The sequence below is a fragment of the Orbicella franksi genome, chromosome 10 (genome assembly GCF_964199315.1).
Source record: "Orbicella franksi chromosome 10, jaOrbFran1.1, whole genome shotgun sequence".
NCBI lineage: Eukaryota > Metazoa > Cnidaria > Anthozoa > Scleractinia > Merulinidae > Orbicella > Orbicella franksi.
The window spans coordinates 8,674,281-8,696,780 of NC_138154.1; the positions used below are offsets into that span (position 1 = coordinate 8,674,281).

General features: G+C 38.6%; 2 protein-coding genes across 2 annotated transcripts in view; both read left to right on the top strand.

The window, feature by feature from the left end:
• The first annotated feature begins 7,812 nt into the window (after positions 1 to 7,812).
• On the top strand, positions 7,813 to 9,656 carry LOC145501604 (uncharacterized). The gene is made up of 2 exons (XM_081481040.1): positions 7,813 to 8,760; positions 8,886 to 9,656. The coding sequence occupies exons 1-2, from the start codon at positions 7,813 to 7,815 to the stop codon at positions 9,654 to 9,656; spliced, it is 1,719 nt and encodes a 572-aa protein (XP_081337166.1).
• Positions 9,657 to 21,710: 12,054 nt separating this feature from the next.
• LOC145501605 (uncharacterized) overlaps positions 21,711 to 22,500 on the top strand; it is a 1,103-nt gene continuing 313 nt past the window's right edge. Inside the window, exon 1 of the mRNA XM_081481041.1 lies at positions 21,711 to 22,374. Coding sequence (XP_081337167.1) covers positions 21,711 to 22,374 — 664 coding nt within the window. The remainder of the gene's footprint in view (positions 22,375 to 22,500) is intronic.

The window sequence follows — 22,500 nt, forward strand, 5'->3', positions numbered from 1 at the left end:
AACTTCCCTTATCTGTTTTAAACTATGCTGCCAATTATTCCCAACCAATGAAAATCACTCTTCTAATTTTTGCTCATATAAGGAAATTCTGCATAGCGCGCTCTTCGCGAACTCCTCGCGTGAATCTCTTTGCAAAACAAACCTGTTTAAAATGGCGTCTAAAGGGAAGAAGTTCTCGTGTATGATGATAAAGAAAATTTGCGTCAAGGGAAAAGCATTAAGAGGGGAGGTTGTACTTGAAAGAGTTTCTGGTGAGTTGGCAGAAACATTAGAGGTTTAACTGGGCTCTTGTGCCAGCGAGTTCGGATCGGTAAAACATTGTAGTAGTCTGTCCGTAGTATAAATAAAGAGATCACGTGAGAGAGTTTTTGATTTATTTAGTGAACAGGCGAAGTTCTTTCGCGACAAATACGCGGTACTTAGGTTAGGTGGTATTAATACGTAAGGGACGTATGAAAAAGTGAGGAAGTTAGGAAGATTGTTCAGGACAGTTGCAAAGATGGTGATATTGTATGGTCGATCGTTTCGTGTTATCTGGAATGTAATAAGCGCTACAGTTTGAAGTATGTCATGGAAGTTCAGAGAAATGACAAAGCAAAATGTTGGAGGTTAAGTATCATCCATATACGCCAGAGGATAAGGTTTTCTTTGTTAAAGTTTGGGTCTGCTGCGGCTCTTAGTCTTCGGAAACGGCTTCATAAAGTTCTAGATCTCCATATGTAGTCGAACGTCCAGCCACCTGTTGGATTGCGAAGCAGATCGCAGCGATTGATGTTACGGAGGACAAGAACAAAAGTATGCCTGGTTATAAGAAGTAAAAATAAATGTGTTTGAAGGAGGAGAACTTGTTCGTGTTAAAGTAAGATTTAATTCCCTTTCTTGCCGAGTCATTCTTGAAAGTTTTTTCAGAGCTAGGTGGTAAACCAAGTGAGCTACAACTTGTTTGGTAACAAGCCATCATTTCGTCAAGGTCAGTTTCAAACCTTTCGTTTATCACATTTACGTCATTTTCTAGCTTTATAGTCGTACGGTTTACTTGATGTACTTACTTGTTCAGAGTTGTTCCTTTATGTTTTCAAGTTGGCAAATTATTGTATCCAGGGCAACAGCAGATCCATGCTTTTGGGAAAATGCCAGAATTTTTTTTTTCACCTTAAAAAGTATGGCTATTCTGTTAAGTGTCTACTCGGCTGGCAAAGAGACGATCACGATTGTGTTAAGGAAAGATAAAAGCCAATCAAACTGAATGAAAAGCTTTTTTGGTGTGTGTGCAATTTACATTGTGTGACTTGTGTAAATTAAATGCAAAACTTAGCAATTCAAGGTGCTGAGAATAATTGCCACTCTGAATAGCAACTTGAACTTTGTGTTGTGACTCCAAAAATAACACAAGTCTTGGAAATGACTGAGATTTTAATTCATTTGTAAGTATTTTTCTAATTTATGCACCTTCTTGTGGGGCTGGAAATTATATCCTGCTTTTGCTCAAACAGTGGGAGTGGAGAACAGAAACATCAAAAAGGGGAACCCAGAGAAGTGGTAACCAGAAAGATTATAGCATTGGTTGCTAAATATAGCTCAACTTACACAAATAACTTCTTTTTGACAAAACAGAGGAAATGTCAGCTTTGTCTCTTTTAACTTGAATACAGGTCTAGTTGAACCTCTGGGCGTGACCTACTCTCCTCGGCAACCAGTTCTCCAGATTACAAAAAGTTTCAAAGTCAAAGCACTATATTTGGAACCTCTTGTAAGCAACCACCTCTTCAGCGACCGCGACCACTTCACAAATAATAGAGCCCAAATTTGATAATCTGATGTTGTATCATTATTGCATTCCTGTGTAGTACAAGAGACTGAAATTTCTCAATGGAAAGTACCGGATTCTTTCCCAAAATTGACTTTTGACATGAATAAAACATTTAAAACATGGGGTAAGTCTCTGCAGTTACCATATGCTAATGAGGCGAAATTTTGACCCAATATGGTCTAAGTTCTCGTAAGCAACCACCTCCTGTAAGCAACCACTTAGGCTTGACATTTTGGGTGGTTGTTTACGGGAGGTTCAACTGTATTTAATTTTGTTCTGTGGTTTTTTTTTTTTTACAGGTATTTCATGATAGCATCTATATAGTGCAAAGTTTATGCCAGAATACCTAAATAGCATTCCTCGGGTTCTGAACAGGGTTTGTACAGGTCCTGGAAAACCTGGAAAGTCCTGGAATTCTATTGTGGCATTTTCCAGGACTGGAAAGTCCTAGAAAAAGGCTACTGGTCCTGGAAAGTTCTGGAAATCTGTTTAACTCAAGTACAAAATATGAAATGTATGGCAGACAGTAAGGAGAATTAACACTGAGATCTCAGGAGTGAAAGGGATAATGTGAATTTTAGAGGCCTGGAAAAATCAATCTGAGTCCTGGAAAAGTCCTGGAAATTTTTTTCTGGAAAGGGCGCAAACCCTGTCTGAAGCTTTAAAATCTTCCCAGACCCCCCTCCCCCCCCTCCTATGCTAGGTACCCTGCAGCAGGAATTAAACTCCTTGTAAGAATTTGGTTGCTAAATGTAACTGAACCTCCTTGAGTAACTTAAAAAGAGGCAATGTCAGCTTTTTACAGGCTTTTTTTATTTCTATTTGAATGTGGGTGTTGTGATGACAGCATCTTTAAGTGCCTACTAGAATGCCTGAAATAAAATTCCTGAAGTTCTGAACATTCAATTTTTCATGTGGGAGTATGCCCTCAGACCCCCCTTCTTTGAACTCTGTAAATACGCTCAAACTTTCACTAAAGACCATACCACTCCTTTTCGTCAAACAGTCAAGGCAATTCAGCTATGATTTAGGGGCTCTGATCCTTGTCTATTTTTATGTCTTAACTGGTGCAGTGTCAAAACTGCTTATACTGGCGTAAATCATCAATGTTTTTCAGACTGCAATGATTTTACTTTTTAATTTTCATGGGGGGTCATGACAGACATTTAGGGGTACACACGGGGTAGGAAAAAAAATTTCTGATGAAGAGGTACTTTTTATCAAATCCCACCAGCTGTCCCCCTTCCCACCCCATAAAAAATGAACAGTCCCTAATGAGCGATGTTTCTTTCAAAATAACAAAAATAAATTGCAGTAACTGGAATAAATGAATAAATGAATAAATAAATAAATAATGGCAAATTGATAATAATATTGTAGAAGTAGGGTATGGTTTGTTTCAACAATCACTAAGTTAAGGGCAACCAATGTAAGTGGCAAAAAATAACATTACAAATCCAAGATTAATGTGCTGCATGTATCTATTTTGTAGGCAAGTGTGATAAAGATGATTTTGGTCTTGCTCAACTTGCTTGAATGTGTTTAAAGTAAAAGACCTACTAATGAGTTTGCCTCAGTCATTGTCATTGACAATGTCAATGTTAAAACTGATGAGAGTTAGAGATTTCTCTTCACTTAGTGTTTAGTTGTTGTATGTAACTTGTATTTGCTCGGTGTGTCCATTCCTGGGTTCTCAGTACATGTGAGGGGCCCTCATGTGAGGCCATGTAAAGGGAAATTGGGCTCAATGGAAAGGCCTGGTTGAAATACATGAAAAGAATGTTTCGGACAAATAATAGACCTTATACTATTTACAGTGGTTGTAACTTAAATTGCAGATGGGAGATGAAAAAAAACACTGACTTCCATCTACTTGACAATAATAATAATAATAATAATAATAATAATAATAATAATAATGGCATTTTGGGCAGTATATCCACAGGGTGGCTCTTCGCCTGCCCGATGCTAACTAAATTTACAATTAAAAAGATATCTAAGAATTTTAAGAATTTATATCTATATGTAAACGAGATAAAATTGTGTTTTAAGATATGCTAAAATAAATAAATGAATAAATAAATAATTAAAATTATGCCAGGTGTTCTAAAGCTCTCTTAAAAATAATGTTTTTGGTGTCTTTACAAAATTTAATATAGTCTTGGCAGCACCTCACGTTGCTGGGCAACGTGTTAAATAAACTTGCAGTCTGGTCCTGTAGAGTATTATTAATTAAAGATCCCTCTAACTGAATGCTGTTACTAGATCTTAAGCATCTTTCGTGTTGAAATACATTAAGTTTCAGATAGCTTGGCCAATATGGGTTGTGAAGGGCTTTGTGAGTTGCCTTAAGTAGGTTCCATTCGCGTTGTTCCTTTACGGGAAGCCATTTGAGTTTCGTAAGGATGTCTTCGGATGACACAAATCTACCAAGCACAAAACTAGCTGTAGCCTTTTGTACTCTCTGGAGACGTTTCATTAAATAATCTGGGAGTGAGTGGTATACTATGTCATTATAAAATAGCTTGCTTAGAACCAGTGCCTGTGCCAAATTCTTTTTGATATGGAAAGGCAGGATGTTCTTTAACTTCCTTAGGGTTGTTAGAGTAGCATAGCAGGACGCTGCTACTTGTCTGACATTTCCTTCCCAGTTCAGATGCTCATGGATGTGAGACCCCAATAATTTAGTGGTGGTCACTCGTTCCAAGGGGATGCTGTTGATTGTGATGTCGAACTTTTCAGTGTTTAAATGATGGACCTTTGATAACTGCGGAGTAGATAATAACATCAGCTTAGTCTTGGAAGGATTAATGACTAAGTTTGCTTCACGTGACCACGCTTCCAATTTGCCTATACTTGCAGAAAGTTCAGTTAGAGTTGATTGAAGATCTGCTGGTTTGCACTGTGTGTACAATGTGGTATCATCAGCATATTGATGACATTTAACTCCGCGTACATATGACTGAAGGTCAGCCACGTAGAGATTGAAAATGAGTGGCCCCATGATAGAACCTTGAGGTACGCCGAAACTCACCCTACAAAGCTCTGACGTTTTGTCGTCGACTTGCACAAAGTGTTTCCTTCCTGTAAGATATTGGATCGTCCATTTAAGATATTCCTTGGAAAAGCCCAACAGGCTGAGCTTTTCAAGAACAGTCTTGTACTTGATGGTATCAAACGCCTTAGAGAAATCGGCTAGTACCATGAGGGTAACTTCTCCTCACTTCATGGCGCGAATAATGTCATCTCTGATCCCTAATAGAACAGTAGTCGTTGAGTGTCCTTTCCTGAAGCCTGAGATATTCTCTTTTAACAGGCAGTGAGAATCAATGTAATCGATGACTTGGTGGTGTATGAGTCTTTCAAAAACTTTTGAAAGGACCGGAAGTATTGATATCGGTCTCATGTCTGATACACTGAAGGTAGAGCCACTGGTCTTAGGGATTGGGGTTATCCTCGCAACTTTCCAAGCGTCGGGAAATGTTGATGTGGCAATACAGGAATTTATCACGTCTGTCAAAGGTCCTGCAATCAGGTCGGCTACAGGCTTTAGGAACTTAGCTGGTATTTGGTCAGGTCCTGTCAATGTATCGGAACGAATTAATTTGATTTCCTTGAGGACCTCTTCATATTTAACGTGGCGCAAAGTGAATGATAATTTAATTACAAAGTATGTTTTTTAAACTCAACACCATGTGGGTTGACAGCCATGTGTAAATTCACATTCACTTATTTATTGATTTAAGCTCATGTAGAGTCTCCCACTACTGCCAACATTCAAAGGAAAACAAGTGTACAGAAGTGGGAGATCAAAAATTACTGAACAATAACATCCAAGAGTAGTAAATTTTTGACAGAAAACACAATTCAAGACAGGCAGTAACATGGTAATGAATATGTAAATGCAGGGTAAATGAGATGATGTCTCAGTTTAGTAGACCTGTTAGTATCCAAAGCAGGATCCAACCCTTGAACATCGGCCAAACAAACGGATGGCATACGTACTACAACAAGAAATTAACTAGAAAACATTCATTAAGATATAAAGGGAACAAGCCGAACCACAAAATTATTCACTTACCGTGATAAAACAAGGGTAAAAATCACACAATCGTGGCACGACCATATGACAAATCACGGGGAAAGCCACATTTTCAAGTCCGATTTTCTTAAAGTTCAACTATCACGCAAAAATATTCCACAATACTGATCATTGTTATCCAGCAAACGAAAGCGCGTGTGCTAAACAAACGTTTTCAGCATAGCATGATTTCCATTGACTAGTTTTGATGCAAAAAATGCTTACCTGCAATTGAGACTTGGCAAATAACTGGCCTAGGTATTACACTGACAGCTCCTGGAAAAGGTTCGTTTGATTCTCATGGTGAGTGCAGAAATCGGTCCAGAAACAACAACCTTCTCTCAACTCGCAACGAAATGTGCCCGCCATTGCTGTCCGCGTGTAGTCCGCACGTATATGACATATCCACGCGAGAGCCCTTGCTCCATATTAGGAAGTTAAATTTGATTGGTTCGGAATAATCGGCAGCACTGAACTAGAGTTAAACGCTTCTAAGTGATATGCTTCTGATAAAAATTATATATGACATTGCACCTTGCCTTTTTACCCAAAAAAAGAAATTGATGGAAACTGTCTTTGCATTGATTAAATCCATAACAAAACACTGCTTGGTTTAGCTCTGTAATGTTTCCACAGGGGTCCACATAGAAACTTTAAATGTTTGCCTGTGTCGCAATGATCCTTGTCTATAAGACTGAAGTTGTTTTTAGGTGTGACAGATTTCTTTCTGATGGAAAATTAAATTAAAAAGCTGGTAACTTGTAACAAATTTTTGCAGGAGAAGACTATCGATCACTTATCGATGTTAATATTGTTAATGGCATTGGAGGAGATCAGAGCTTTTCTCATCCTGTCCTTTCCATGTAATTCAGCAGAACTTTGCATCAAGCTGTATTTTCTTACTTCTGAGTTTCTTTCCTCCGTGTAACTTTTTAGATATGACCAAATTCCTTACCCAAAAGTACAGCATGTTTATGAAGAGTTTTAAAAGTACGCTTAATTGCTGTCTTCAATGGAAGTGTTGACAAAAAAGGTCAGGTTGGCTTCAGTAAAGAAGAATTGCCGTCTTCTAGAAGTTCTGCCAAATCGTCCTCACCCCACTCTTTAAAAAAAATCTTCAATATCCATAGTTTTGTAACTCACTATGCAGTGTAAACAAAGTTCCTACAAAAATTTAATAAAATGTCACTTACAACAGTGATGTCACGATTTTCACCATGTTGGAACCAGTGATGAGAGCTAGTTTACAATCCAGTCTCTTTACTATCCATGTCAAAGTATCCACGTCAAAGTATGTCGAGTTGAAAAAAAATGTATGTATATGTATGTATGTGTGTATTTATGTATGTATGTACGTATGTATGGAAATGCAAGAGAAACTTGACTTAGTGCTTTTGAAAAGCTGTCAGTAGTTAATAAGTTGGAAAATCACAAAAAGTATGAGCAATTCTTATCATAACCAAATGGGGTTGAAACATGCTATTTTTCTTTAAGAGTTACCAAGAATATCTTTCAACCATGATCCTTGCGTGTCTGGGATTTCACGATAATCTTCCTCTGCTTTGACAGCAAACTGCATTTCTACCTCGTTACCGTGCCTCGAGATCCCACAAGATTGCTTGCGCATGCACATGATCAGTGCTTTGTATGCTTCGATCAGAGGAAGACGACATTGACATTCTGGCTGCAAAATAGGGGTATTTTTGCAATAGCCCATATCCCTGAAAAGGCTCTCAAAGTCAGCACGGCATGTAAAAAGCTGTTAGCTAAATCAGAATGCTCAATTGTAGAGGTGTCACAAGTGATAGGTCTACTGGTGACCAGTTTACCAGCTGTTCAGTATGGGCGGCTACACTACAGGCATCTTGAAATAGACAAGAACATTGCTCTTAAAATTGCTAAGGGGAATTACCAGGACATAATGTGTTTATCCCCAGCTGCCAAAGCAGATCTGGGTTGGTGGGTAGACAATGTCTTGCAGTCCAATAATCCGATTTCACATGGTAAAATCGATATTGAAATTACATGTGATGTCTCCAAAAAAGGCTGGGGAGCAGTTTGCAATAAGATTAGTACCCAAGACCTTTGGACTACTAGAGAGCAGTCAAAACACACTAATGAGTTGGAACTTCTTGCAATCAAGTTTGCCCTGAAAGTTTTTGAATCACAATTGTCTGGGAAACATGTGAAAGTCCTTTCTGATAACACTACAGCTGTCTGTTATATAAACTCCAAAGGTGGGACTAAATCTCCATCGTGCAACGACATCACCTGTGATATTTGGTCTTGGAGCATTAATAACAACACATGGCTAACTGCCGCACACATCCCTGGGGTCCAGAATACGGATGCAGACCACAAGAGAATTTTTAATGAACACACCGAATGGCAGTTCAACCCTGAAGTTTTCAGTCAAATCCGAGACTTATGGGTTACCCCTGAAATTGATCTCTTTGCCACACAGGTGAACAGACAGCTAGCTATGTTTGCTTCACAGAAGCCAGACCCAGAGGCTACCCATATTGATGCACTTACAATTGACTGGAGCAAATACAAGTTTTATTGTTTTCGACCTTTCTCTCCTAGTTCTAGATGTTTAAGGAAAGTAGAAATGGACAAAGCGGAAGGAATTCTGATTGCACCCATATGTCCAACACAAGTTTGGTGGCCCCAGGTGTCGAGATTGTTGATAAGACATCCAGTTGCTCTTCCACAACAAAAAAGACTGCTGACGCTACCCAACATGACCAAACTTCACCCGCTTCACGCAGAAATGGTACTGATGGCCTGCTACATATCAGGAGATCCTATGAAACAAGAGGAATTTCAGAATCAGCTTGTAACCTCCTCATGGCCTCCTGGAGACCTGGTACCCAGAAACAATATCAAGTTTATATCCAGAAATGGTCTAACCTTTGTGCTCAAAGGAAAATTAATCATAATCAACCAACTGTAGAGCAGGCTTTGGAATTCCTCACACATCTTTATGAACAGGGCCTCACCTACAGTGCCATTAATACAGCATGGAGTGCCTTATCTTCATATATTGTACTAGAAGATGGTACAAGTCTGGGGCAGCATCGCTTAGTGTCACGTTTACTGAAAGGCATTTTTCAGAGCAATCCTCCCTCGCCAAGGTATTCAGAGACTTGGGATGTCAGTGTTGTTTTACATTACCTTCAAGGCTTGTCGCCTGTTGGAACATTGACTCTTAAGGAACTGACACTTAAACTAGTGACTTTAATATTGTTAGTTTCTGGTCAAAGGGGGCAGACTGTTCACTTGTTAAATTTATCAAATGTGAGGGTGTCTGTTGACAGTTACACGTTTTTGTTTTCAAAGTTGTTAAAGCAAACCAGACCTGGTTTCCCTAATCCCACAGTAACTTTAACTGCTTTCAGGGATAGTAGATTGTGTGTAGTTACTACTCTTAAAGAGTACATCAGCAGAACAGAACCGTTACGAGGGTCAGAATCCCAACTTTTTGTGAGCTACACTAAGCCGCACAAAGCAGTTAGTAGGGATACAATTGGTAGGCGGGTGAAAACTGTTTTGTCCTGTACTGGCATTGACACAAAGAAGTTTAAACCTCATAGTACTAGAGCTGCTGCAGTGTCAGCAGAAAGCAACGCTTCAGTGTCTCTAGATGAAATACTTAGTACTGTGGGTTGGTCATCAGAATCCACTTTTGCCAAATTTTACCACAAACGTGTAGTTAGAGAGTCACAATTTGCATCCAGTGTACTTGAACCAGCTGAAGGTTAAACACCTAACTTCATGTCATAATTTTTACATTCAATAAAGTATGTTGAGTTGAGACAACTATCATCTTTGGACCATTTTTTCTTCGTTACTTGTCGCGCATGGTTGGCTTTGAAATCTCATAGGGTCTCCTGGCATGGTAACGGGGTAGAATTGGAAAATTAAACGAGACTTACCTGGAAGTTGAAGTTTGATTGAAATTCTACCAAGTTACATAATGTCAGGGGATCACATGCCCTACCCACCCACCCTTGTGGTTACTACACATGTTATTTACACCACACGCACCAAGTCTTCTAAGACTGATCATGCGCATGTGGAAGCAATCTCATGTGATCCCCTGGCATTATGTAACTCGGTAGAATTTCAATCAAACTTCAACTTCCAGGTAAGTCTCGTTTAATTTTCCAATTTTTCTCATTATTTTGTTAGGCTTCTCTTTGTCTGTAAATAATTCTGCTTGGATATAATTAAGGGACGTTTATAGTCTTGAACACACAACCTAGTCAAAACAGATGGTCACTACAGCTGTTCATTGTTAAAGGCAGATATTTACCTAGGTTTTATTTTAACTTTAATGAAGTGAAATTTTTAATTTTGTAAATGCAGTAGTAAACCTCAGTAAATGGCAGCAAAATCAAAAGAAAGCCAACCCAGGTTTTTCAACAGTTGAATGCTTCATCAGGCATGGTTTAGCTCAGTAACCGATGGTAACCAAGGAAAAGAAGGTGTCGCAACATCTTTGGCAATTCGTGAAATGTAAAGTTCAAGTACAGTTTGAGTTTAATACAAGGTGAACTGATTCTTGGGAAACTTGATAAACAGCCACATTCTCAGCTTCATCGTGAGTTTTTAAACAGGGAAGATTTTATTATTTGAAATGCTGATGGTGTTATGTAGCACATATTCAACTTGCTTCTAATGACACTGAGCTTATCAAAAAAATGAGTTAGCCCTTCTACTATTTATTAAATTCCAAGTGTTTCTTGTTGAAATAAATTTTACATTTGCCAGAGGTAAAGTGTGTAAAATGCATGTTAAGGTTTAAAAAAGTTGCTCAAGTCGAGAGAAAAAAGGAAATTGGAATCCATAATTTAGTTTGGGACAGTTTTGGATCTTAACGTGTATGTTTGAAAGTCAAAAAAAAAATAAAGCTTTTAAGGGTGTATCTTGGTGAAAGCTGACTAACAAAAGGTTTTGTTAAATCTGTTTAAACTTTGTGCTGTTAATTAATTTACTAGCAATCATAAGTAAGAGTCACGGTCTGATGAAAGCTTAATTATTAGGACAGAAAACCAGCAAATTGTGAGTGAACGGCCTGGCAGTTTGTGTTTGCTGCTGGGTCACAAATATTATATAGAATAAAAACAACACAAATTTCGGTATTCTAAGGCTTTTATCACTTTCATTATTTTTTATTCATATCACTTTGTTCTGAATTAACACTGAGATAAAACAAAATCTGAATGTAGCTCAGTGTGCATTAAAGTCCGGGTTGCGCCTTTCTGCTTGTAATGAAAAACATACATGTAACCTAGTATGAGAGTTTTAAATCTGACCATGCTTTATCTTTTCAGGTAGAAAGCTGGTTTCTTGTGCAATTCAAGGACCAGCCAGATACATTTAGGGTACTTAATGAAAGCGATGTGAAGCACCTTGATCCTGAAGATCATGAAGAGAAGAAGGGGAAGAAGGGGAAACCATACAGGCTTTCTGGTCAGTGGACAAGAACTTTTATGAAGCAGAAATAATTAAAATTAAGGGTGTGTTTTCAAAACTAGTCAGGGAAGGGGAGGGGAGGGGTTGTCAGAGGCATCAGAATCACAGTGTTGTCATTTATTTTTAGTTGACACTGTATATTTTAGTAAAGCTTCTCTGGTCTGGTCTAGAGTTGTTTGTTGTGTTGAATTTTTTTAATTGTAACATGCTCATCAGGCTGTAGTATATGGGCAATGGCCCGAAATAAGGCATTGTTGAGTAACAAAAGAAAAAGGCATTAATTTAGCTAAACTAATGTTTATTACCTTTTTGTATTAAAGATGACAAAAGCTGTCTCCTTAAAGAAAGACGAGTTCTAGAAACAAGTCTGAGAAAAAAGTGCAATTGGCAAGGCATTGGCCAGTGATAATCAATCTGCAAAGAAAAGGTTCAAAAAGGTGCAGAAGCAGTCATCACTTTCAAGGAAAGTCAGTGACAGAGGAAGAAAAAGCCAAACAGGAAGTCAAAAAAGCAGAGGCAAAAAAAATGAAGGCTGAAGAAAAGAAAAATGCAGAAATCGCAGCCAAAATTGCACAAGCAACTACAAGAATTTCTTCTCAAAAACAGCAGTCAAGTGGCAATCCACAACAGTCTACAGAGCTTCATCTAGAGGGTGACAATATCCAAACCCTAAGTCTTCCAGCTTTTAGAGAACAGCAGAGTCTAACCGCATCTGATGCTGCTGTGATGTCAAGCAAGAAACAAGCAGCTATGAAAAGAAAGCAAAAAAACCTCAAAGATGTAAGAGTCCACCTTCACAATTCCAAATACATCAGGCCTCTGGACTTCATCACCAAGAGGGTAACAAAGCCATCCTCTTGCCCTGCCAGCTTTCAGGAAACAGCTTAGTCCAAGCACAGCTGATTCTGCCTCAACATCAAACAAGAAGCAACCTGTGAAGAAAAAGCAACAACCACAGGCAAATGGCAGTTCTTCTCATCAGTCTTCTGATCATGAGCTTAGTGGTCATCAAGAGGATGACAATATTGATCTTCCCTGTCGGAACGAAAAATGTGACAATTGCGTGACACGAAACGTGACGTTATAGAAACCAGTTTGAACCAGTCGAGTGAGCACGAGGGAGAGGCAGTGTGAAAAGAAAATGGCGAACGACGTGTGAAAAAAAAGTTAGCTGGTGTCAAGAAATCATCGCGACATAAGTGGCGACCCTGCCAGGATGGTTCCAGAGAAAAGGAGAGTTCTGAAACAAGTGACAAGAGGAATTCAAAACACAAAGGTTTTATGGACCAAATGTCAACATGAGCGAAATCAAAACATTGCAAGAGAAGATCGAAGGTAAGCTGAAAATGCTTAAGTTTACCGTAGAAGATACTGAGAAAGTACTTGAAACCGAAGATGTAAAGGCTATCGAGAGACATGGGAGCACTTTAGAATCTATTATTGACAAAACACATCATCTTAAATTGCAAGCTCAGGAATTGAAAATAGAAAACAACAAGGACCTTGCGGAGATTAGAAGTTGGTTGGAAAATCTGGAAGCCCAAATCGATAAATTTGAAGGGACTCTCAAACAAGTAAAGTATGTAGCTGCTAATATTAGATCAGCCAAAGAGGACAAACGCGAAGAAGACAAACGGAAACAGATCGTGAATGAAGAAATCGAGTTGGAAAAGGCTAAATTTCAAGTGTGTGAAACTCGAGAAATCACTGAAAACGTCCCTAGAGGATTCAGAGAATTCTAGCAGTATTGGAGCAAAACTACCCAAGCTTGAGATATCAAAGTTTCAAGGAACCTTTCTTGATTGGACAAGGTTTTGGAATCAATTTGAAACTGAAATCAACAAAGCCAAACTTACTCAAGTAGCCAAGTTTTCTTACCTGAAGGAGTTACTGGTACCCAGTGTCCGCGCATCCATTGACGCACTTCCCTTCACAACCGAAGGGTATGAATGGGCAAAACATGTTTTAAAAACCAAGTATGGTAAATCCAGTGAGGTGGCAAATGCACACATGCAATGTGTTATTGGACTATCCACAATTCATGGTGTAGATTCAGCTAAAATTCACGAATACCATGAGAAGTTAACAAGTCACATACAAGTCCTAGAGACCATGGGGAAGGTTAAGGAAATTGGAGGGTTCGTGCATGCAACACTTGATAAGCTAACTGACATTCGAGCAGACCTGGTTCGTCTTGATGATAACTGGCAAGAGTGGGGATTCCCAGAACTAATTGAATCTTTGAGAAAGTATTGCGACTGCAATCCTATTCCCAGTAGAGATCAGATGCCTAGCACACCAGACAGCAATCATTCACACCCTGACCCATCAATCTGCAGTCCACCAAACCATGGTTTACCTATCCGAGACTTGTGGACCCAGTATCCATTATATCGTCACTCTCGAAACAGCCATCCACCAAGGAAAAATCCTGCCTACCAAACCAAGGATGAAAGTGCAAAGGTGGCACATGTCTGTGTCTTTTGCAATGGTGAAGATCATTGCTCTGCAGAGTGTGGGAAGTTCCCTAACATCTCCCAGCGCAGGAGGATTTTAAGTGACAAGAAGTTGTGCTTCAACTGCACAGGTACTAGACATCAAGCGCAAGACTGTTGCAGCAAGAATACCTGTCAACGCTATGGCAGCAGGCACCACATGTCTAATTGTGACAGGTTGGCTAGCAATAATCAGATGATGCTGGTGACAGGTGATCATGAGGGTTCAGTCATCTATCCAGTGGTGGTGGTGGTAGTCGATGGCATCAAGTGTAGAGCATTGCTGGACACAGGTGCTGGTAGTTCGTATATATCAGCAGCTCTAGTCAAACGGCTCAACAAACGTCCAACACATGTTGAACATAAGCAGATAGAAATGATGCTTTGCTCTACAATCCAGGAGGGGTAACCTGGCCTTTGCTGAAGGCGGACGTGTTCTTGCTAGCTCCTTTAGAAGAAATTCAAAACTTGTAAAATAATGTAATCAACAAAGGCTGCTTGGCTTTCATTCGCTTAAATAGCATGGGAAAAGAAGATGCCCGAGCCGATAGTTGTAAACGGTTAAGGGAGAGCAGCTCACAGACTGACGGGGAAGATGCGTTCGACGAAGCCGACGGCCATTGTTGAGGTGCTTTTGCCAAACTAGATGAAGTCAGTGGAAAGCTTGACAAAGTGCTAACAAGACTCGGCGAGTTAGAGGCTATGCAAGGTAGAGTGGCAGAATTGGAAAAAGAAAATAAAAGTTTACAAGAAGCCTGAACACCGCTCAAGCCTACATCGACGACCTAAATTCATCTTCAACGGCCACGTGTGCAACACTGGAAACCCACGCAAAGAGTCTGGAAGACGTCAGTGCTAAAATATAACATCTTGAGTGCCGCAACATCAAGTTAGAAGCATACACAAGGCGTGAAAATCTAAAAGTGTTTAATGTTCCAGAAGGAAGAGGTGAGTCTACTTTTGCTGAAGATCAATTGAAAATAGTGATGCACGATAAACTTAAGATCCCAGAGGAAGATATCGAACAGATTTGTTTTGAACGCGTTCACCGCATCCCTACTAAGAAGAATACCAATCAAGGACAGAACTCTAAACCAAGGCCTATTATAGCTAAATTTAGCTTCTTTCAAGACAAGGAGTATGTTTGGTCTTTTGTTAAAAACTTGAAAAACACCAACATTTCAATCGCGAATGATTTCCCCTGGGAAATTGATGAAATACAGAGAACGTTATATCCCATCTTGAAAAAGGCCAAACAGAGAAAGCAAACAGCCTATTTCAAAGTTCATAAGCTAATTATAAGCGGGCAAATCTACAGAGGTGAAGAAACAACCAATCTCCCATACTATGGTCTCATTATGGATACAGGAAACAGCGGAAACCAAAGCCAAAGCGGTCGCAGCGCAACAGCACATCAATAGTTAAGTTTAGTTTAAGGTTTATGTGTGTAATAAGTGCTAAATTATTTAACCCTCCTTGTTCAACTAAAAATGTGATTGCTCCGGAAACTTCTTACTTTATATGTTACTGTATGTTTTTCTGTAGATTAATAATTTGTTTTAGGGCGATATTATCGGTTTATGTGCACTATATTTTCTTGCACTCTGCTATACCATCGATATCAATTTCGTATTATGACTTCTTCTATAATACCACTTCCCCAATTCAGCTCTAATGACCAATCACTCTCTTAATCTACTTTCTCTCAATGTGAAGGGGCTAAGCAATTTCAGAAAAAGGCGAACAATTTTCACGTTCTGTCGAAAACGAAACTCTGATATAATATTCCTCCAAGAAACTCATTCGACACTGTCAACACAGTTAAAATGGAAAAACGAATGGGGTGCAGAACTTATTTGCTCCCATGGGAGCTCAAACTCTCGAGGTGTTGCAATCTTAATCAAAAAAGGTCTTGATTGCGTTATTCACTCTCAAATTGTAGATACATCGGGGAGGTACATCGTTGTTAAAGCCGCTATCAAAGATAAAATGTATGTTCTTGTAAACATTTATGCACCAAACAAAGACGAAGACATCATTAAATTCCTCAAAAATGTGTTAACTAAGCTGCAAACCGAAAATTTAGATTCAGAAGAAAATATTGTGATTGGAGGTGATTTCAATTGTCCTCTGAATCCTACACTGGACAAAAAAGGTGGCATAATGACGCCTAGGAAATCTGTGATAAATTGCATCAACGATGTCCAAAGTCAACTAGATCTTGTAGATATATGGAGAGTTAAAAACCCGCAAACTAAAAGTTTTACCTGGAGTCAACGATCTCCGCCGATATTTTGTCGCCTTGATTATTGGTTGATTTCTAACAATTTACATGACTGGGTCAAAGCCACAAATATAATCCCCGCCATCAGAACTGACCATTCTGCTATCTATTTAGAATTTGGGAATGTGGACGAAGAGGCTAAAGGTCCTGGGTTCTGGAAGATGAACACCTCCATATTGGAGGATGATGAGTACATTGATGATCTTACAAAAATGGTACCAATTTGGATCGTGGAAGGCCGAAAAGAACTTTCCGACCACCGTAATATTTGGGACTGGATAAAATAGAACATAAGAGCTCATGCTATAACATACTCCAAAAAGAAGGCAAAGGAGAGAAACAAAAGAGGATCAAAACTTGGAAAAGAATATACTGAAGCGAAACAGGTTTTCGAAATGGACCCCAATGATTCGAATGGTAACAATTTAAATGCAGCTAAGGATAAGCTCGAATCATTTTATGATGAAAAAGTCAACAGAATAATAATCCGTGCCCAAGCACGTTGGCATGAACACGGCGAGAAAAGTACCAAATATTTCCTAAACTTAGAAAAAAGAAATCATGTAAAAAAGCATATAAGGAAACTAGTCATCAGCGGCGTCGTAAAGACAGATCCTTTTGGCATTCTTCAAGAACAAAAACGATTTTATCGAGAGCTATATAAAAGTTCAAATAGCGATGCGGAAAACCGTCAGAACATTGTAAAGTTTCTAGAGAATTTGAATATACCTGAATTAACCGAAGAACAAATGTTAACCTGCGAAGGCAAAATTTCAGCTGAGGAATGTTACAATATCCTTGAAAGTTTTCAAACCAACAAAACTCCCGGGAATGACGGAATTCCTATAGAACTCTACAAATTGTTCTGGCTTCTAATAAGGGATCCTTTTCTTAAATACATGAACGAAAGCTTTGAAAAAGGTGAAATGTCTTGTTCTCAAAAACAAGCGGTAATTACTCTAATAGAAAAAAAGGAAAAGATCGTTCTTATATTGAGAACTGGCGTCCAATCTCTCTCGTAAACGTTGACACAAAAGTTGTCTAAGGTGATCGCCACAAGAATTAAAAATGTTCTTCCAAACATTATACACCATAACCAAACTGGATATGTGAAAGACCGATATATAGGCGAAACAATTAGATCAGTTTTTGATATTATGGATTTCACTGCAAAAGAAAGTATTCCGGGACTAATGATATTTATTGATTTTGAAAAGGCATTTGATAGCGTAGAATGGGATTTTCTTCTCTATTGTTTGAAATCCTTCAATTTTGGCCCTAATTTCATCCATTGGGTTAAAACATTCTACAGAAACATACAAAACTGTGTGATAAACAACGGACTTTCATCTGAATACTTTAAGCTTGAACGTGGGGTACGACAGGGGGACCCGCTCTCTCCTTACCTCTTTGTAGTTACTATAGAAACATTAGCAATTGCGATTCGACAAAATAAAGATATAAAAGGTATCTCTATTGGGAGTGAGGAGACAAAAATTCTTCAATACGCAGATGATACGACAGCAATACTTGCCAACACAAGCTCTGCTACTGCTCTTTTTAGGCTATTAGATGATTTCAGATTGTCTCTGGCTTACAGATTAATTGTTTCAAAACGGAAGCTATGTGGATAGGTTCTTCAAGGAACTGCAAAGCACAGCCTTTTGGGATTAAATGGCCTAACGAACCGATAAAGGCTCTAGGAATTTATTACACATATCAAAAATTGCTTATTGAAAAGAATTTCATAGAGAGATTAGACAGTATTAAAAACCTGACTAGAATTTGGTCCTCAAGAGGTATTTCTATTTATGGCAAAATTACACTTATCAAATCTCTATTAATCCCAAAATTTGTTTGTGTCATCTTTAATACCTACCCCACAAGAATTTGTAAGTCAGTTAAACCAGTTATTATTTCAATTCTTATGGAATGGTCCTGATAAAGTCACACGTAGATCGGCGATAAATGAACACTCCAACGGAGGATTAAAGATGATTGATTTTGATAGCATGATAATATCGCTTCGATTGGCACCTGGAAAAGGTATCTGACATATCACCTAGAACGCTTTGGCAGCCTTTTCTTGTTTCATTGCAACTATGATGTTAGCATCCTTCCACTGAATATTTCTCTATTCTATCTAGAATTACTGCAGTGGTGGTCAGAATTTAGAGATATGTTCTGTGCAGAAAAAAACTGGCGTTATATTCTTTGGAATAACAAACAAATACTCATTAATAATAAAACAGTTTATTATAAAAGCTATTTCGAAGCTGGTGTAGTTCATATCAGTGATCTATCCTTTGATTTAAATAACAAAGATTCCTTTTCCCTAGTTTCTAACAGGATTTTGAAAACTAATTTTTTAGTTTGGGCTGGTCTTCGAGACTCCATTCCTTCCATTTTAAAAAATAGTACTCATAAATCAACAACAGGTGAACTTTCTCTAAAAATTGACGAAAATATATTTGATGTGACAAAGAAGAAATCTAAAGACTATTATACTTTACTTGTAAGCAGAAAGGCTCTTTTTCCAACTATTGTAAACAAGCTGCAAAATGAATTTCATTTTACACTCGAGGAAGTTAAACAAATTTTCACGATCCCGCATAGTGTTGCTCTTGAAGCATATGTTAAAGTGTCACTGAAACAAAATTTTCGTATGTGAGATTTTTGCTTAGTAATAAAGTTTCAACCTTACTTGGAAACACTGCGGACTTTTTTTTCACATACGGTAAGCGAAAACTGCTTTTTCAGCCGTTCGAAGTTGGCTGGTTAAGCCCAAAATTGGCGGCCATCTTGGCGCGGCCAAAACAGCCTAGTGACGTCACTGGTTGTATTACTCTCATGCCGCGCTGAAAAGTTAGAGTGATTATGGGAGAAGAGAATACTGTTCGACGCCCCCCAAAAAACATCTTAAGGACATCTCAGAGCTGTAAAGCAGATAATAACAGTAGCCTTAGACAAGAAGAGGTGGAGAGTCGATCCTGGCACTTTTCAGTCTATTTAATTGGATATTTGCAGGATATTTTATGTAAGCAAGCAAACGAGTGGGAGTTCTTAGATCGCAAAATGATCGGGACTCTTGGTGAAATGGCCACCACTCAATTAAACAATACCTACACTCATAAAGTAAAGAAGACATGAAAACAAGAGAAAGCGGCTTTTGAAATTATTATCTGGACTGCTGCTGCACGAATCGCAGCAACAACGCTTCGAGTTTCGAGTCGCTTCGCTTCGAGGAAACCGGACGCTTTGTGAGTTTCACCGTGGACGAGATTGTGCTACAGTGACCTGTAGTCCAGTTGTATCTGTTACATCCTACAAGTTATCAAATCAGCAACAATTTAAGAAACCCTCTTCTCTTATGTGAGGGAACGAATTTAAACTATAAAGGTAAACTAAGCTGCCATGACCCTACAGGTATGTTTTCAGGAAACGAGAGAAAGCGTGACAATGTCAACGGCAAAAGGTGATAAATGCAAATTAGTTTAATAAATTAGCAAATTCTGTTTAATAAACCTTCGAAAGGAGTGTAAACTAAACGAATTGCTTTGAATTTGGATACCATTAAATGAATATCATAGACATAAGTATGTGCTAAAGAACTCAAAGTAATCCATCGACCGTGAAATATTGCAATTAGGAGATACGTGTAAAAGAGAAGCGAAATTCCCGCCTTGTTTACACTGATACGTATGCGGCGATAAAGCAAACCCTGCTGCGGATCACAATTTTCAAAGATACATTTTGTCTACCACAAGAACCCTCACTTATTAGTATCATAAAAAGATGCCCTCTGTGTGCAAAGAAGTACTCGACTCAAAGCTTGTGGACCGTTAGTAACTTCGTGATTGTGCGGATGGCTGCTGTGCTTACGGCTTTTACTGCAGTTAAGTTGCCGAGGATATATTCGAACCTTGTGTAACAGATCTTAGATAAACGTGAGAATCCAGATTTCAGAACCAGGCTGAAGACAGACGACGAAATATCGTGTTTAGGCTTTAGGACGTGATATAAAAGTTGCCACACTCGTCTTCGAAATCTCCAATTGAGTACTCTAGATGTTCGAAAAGTAACTGAGCTGTTCTTATCTGTAGCATTTATTTTGGTGAATCTACACTCTTTGGCGCCCTCCAACGTTTATGATATGTATTTCCTGTCAAGACTGGACAGAAATTACAAGGTAGAAAACTAGCAGGTATCGACAATATGAAAAATAGACTTGAATAAATCAAGTGAAAACAAGAGAGAATCTATAGCGCTTCTTGCGTGAATACAACCAGTGACGTCACAAGGTCCTTAAATTCGGTTCCAGAGCCCGGACACAGTTTTGCTCCAAAGAGTCGATTTCAGCAGCTAAAAAAGGCACTTTCTGTTAGGATTTGACAGAAATAAAGTTCACCATTATTTTAAGCACGTTTGAAACTACAAATTGGGTTAATAAAAGAGAGTACGAAAATTTCGTTTCAGTGGCACTTTAAGGCGTTTATATACAAAATTCTTAACTCCATTCTTTACACTAATGCTAAACTTTACAAAATTGGCTTTAAAATGAACGACTTGTGCTCATTTTGTTCATCCGAACCAGAAACGCTATATCACTTCCTGTATCTCTGTCCTTACTCGATAGATTTCTGGCGTGACTACAAAGTATTCTGGCATCAACTTTTAAAGGAAAACATTCGACTTTTGTTGCAAGATGTTTTAGTTGGAATGATACCACAAAACTCCCCTTCTGCTAAGCTGCTAAACTATCTAATTATAATTGGGAAATTGTACTTATGGGACTCTAGAAGAAGTCAAATTCTTCCAAATATATATGGATTTAAAAAGAAAATTGCTGTAAAATATGAAATGGAAAAATATATAAGTCTGCATAGTAAAAAAACAAAGGATTTCTTTGAAGCTAAATGGATAGTGTCGCCTCTTGTAAAAGCTTAATTATTTAAAGGTGTTAATATGCAGTCACTTTCTGTATGTTGACCTATGTAATACTAATTAATATGTTATTTACATTATATTTTGTAAATATTTAGTTATGGTTTGTTGGAATTTTTTTTTTTGGTTACCGTCGATTGTTAGTGATATTGGTGTTTTTTAGTGTTGTAAGTATTGTAGTATTGTAGTATTATTAGTACTAATTAGCTGTATTATATTATTAGTATTAGTAATATTAGTTGTTATTATAATTATGTAGGTAAGTAACTAATTTGCTGTATTAATATCAATTTGTTTCAATAAAGAAAAAAAAAGGAAAGTACGAAGCTACACAGTGAAGGTTGCAAGTGTCAATGGGAAGTTTGAGATGACTACAAAGGTCAACAGGGTAGATAAGGGAGTCTTACAATCTCAAACCCACATTATGAAGAACTGATAAGCAAGTATCCTCACCTGGAAGGAGTAGTCATGGAAGACAATGACAAGAAAAGTGAATTGCCCATCCACCTCATACTCGGCGCCAGCGAGTACTCGAGAATCAAAACCGAGACAAAACCAAGGATTGGTAAACCATCTGAGCCTATTGCTGAGCTCACTATGCTAGGGTGAGCGATGATGTCCTCCAGTAAAGAAACAGGCCTCTCTAATGTTTACCTGACAAAGTCATCAGCAGCAGACTATGAGCAACTCTGCAGTTTAGATGTCCTAGGACTCAAAGATAGTCCAGAATCAGATCAGGGGAACATGTATGGTGAATTTATCAAGCAGCTAGACCAAAGTGAGGAAGGTTGGTATGAAAGTGGGCTGTTGAGGAAGCCAGGTCATGGTCGTCTACTCACAAACGAACATGGTAGTATTGCGAGACTAGGGGGACTAGTAAGGAAGTTGCAGCGAGAACCAGACATGATTGACAAGTGCGATGAGATTATCCAAGAGCAGCTAAAAGAGGGGATAGTCAAGAGAGTGGTACAGGAACCAAATGAGAAAGTATTCTACATCCCGCACAAACCTGTGAAAAGGGAAATGGCAACAATGACAAAACTTAGAATTGTATTTGATGCGTCAGCTAAGCCAAGTGAAGAGAGTCCTTCATTAAATGAGTGTTTAGAGATGGGGCCCCCTCTACGAAACCTGTTGTGGAATGTATTTGTGTGTAATCGCCTCAAGCCAATTGCCTCAACAGCAGACATCAAACAAGCCTTCCTACAAGTATGCAGTAGGGTTGAGGACAGAGATGTCTTATGGTTCCACTGGATTAAGAACAAGGACCCTTCCACAAGTGAGGTGTTGAGATTTGCACAAGCGCTCTTTGGGTTGGTCCAATCGCCATTCTTATTGGCAGGAACATTGAGGTTGCACTTGGAAAACTTAAGGGAGAGGTACCCATGGAGGTTGAAGAGATTTT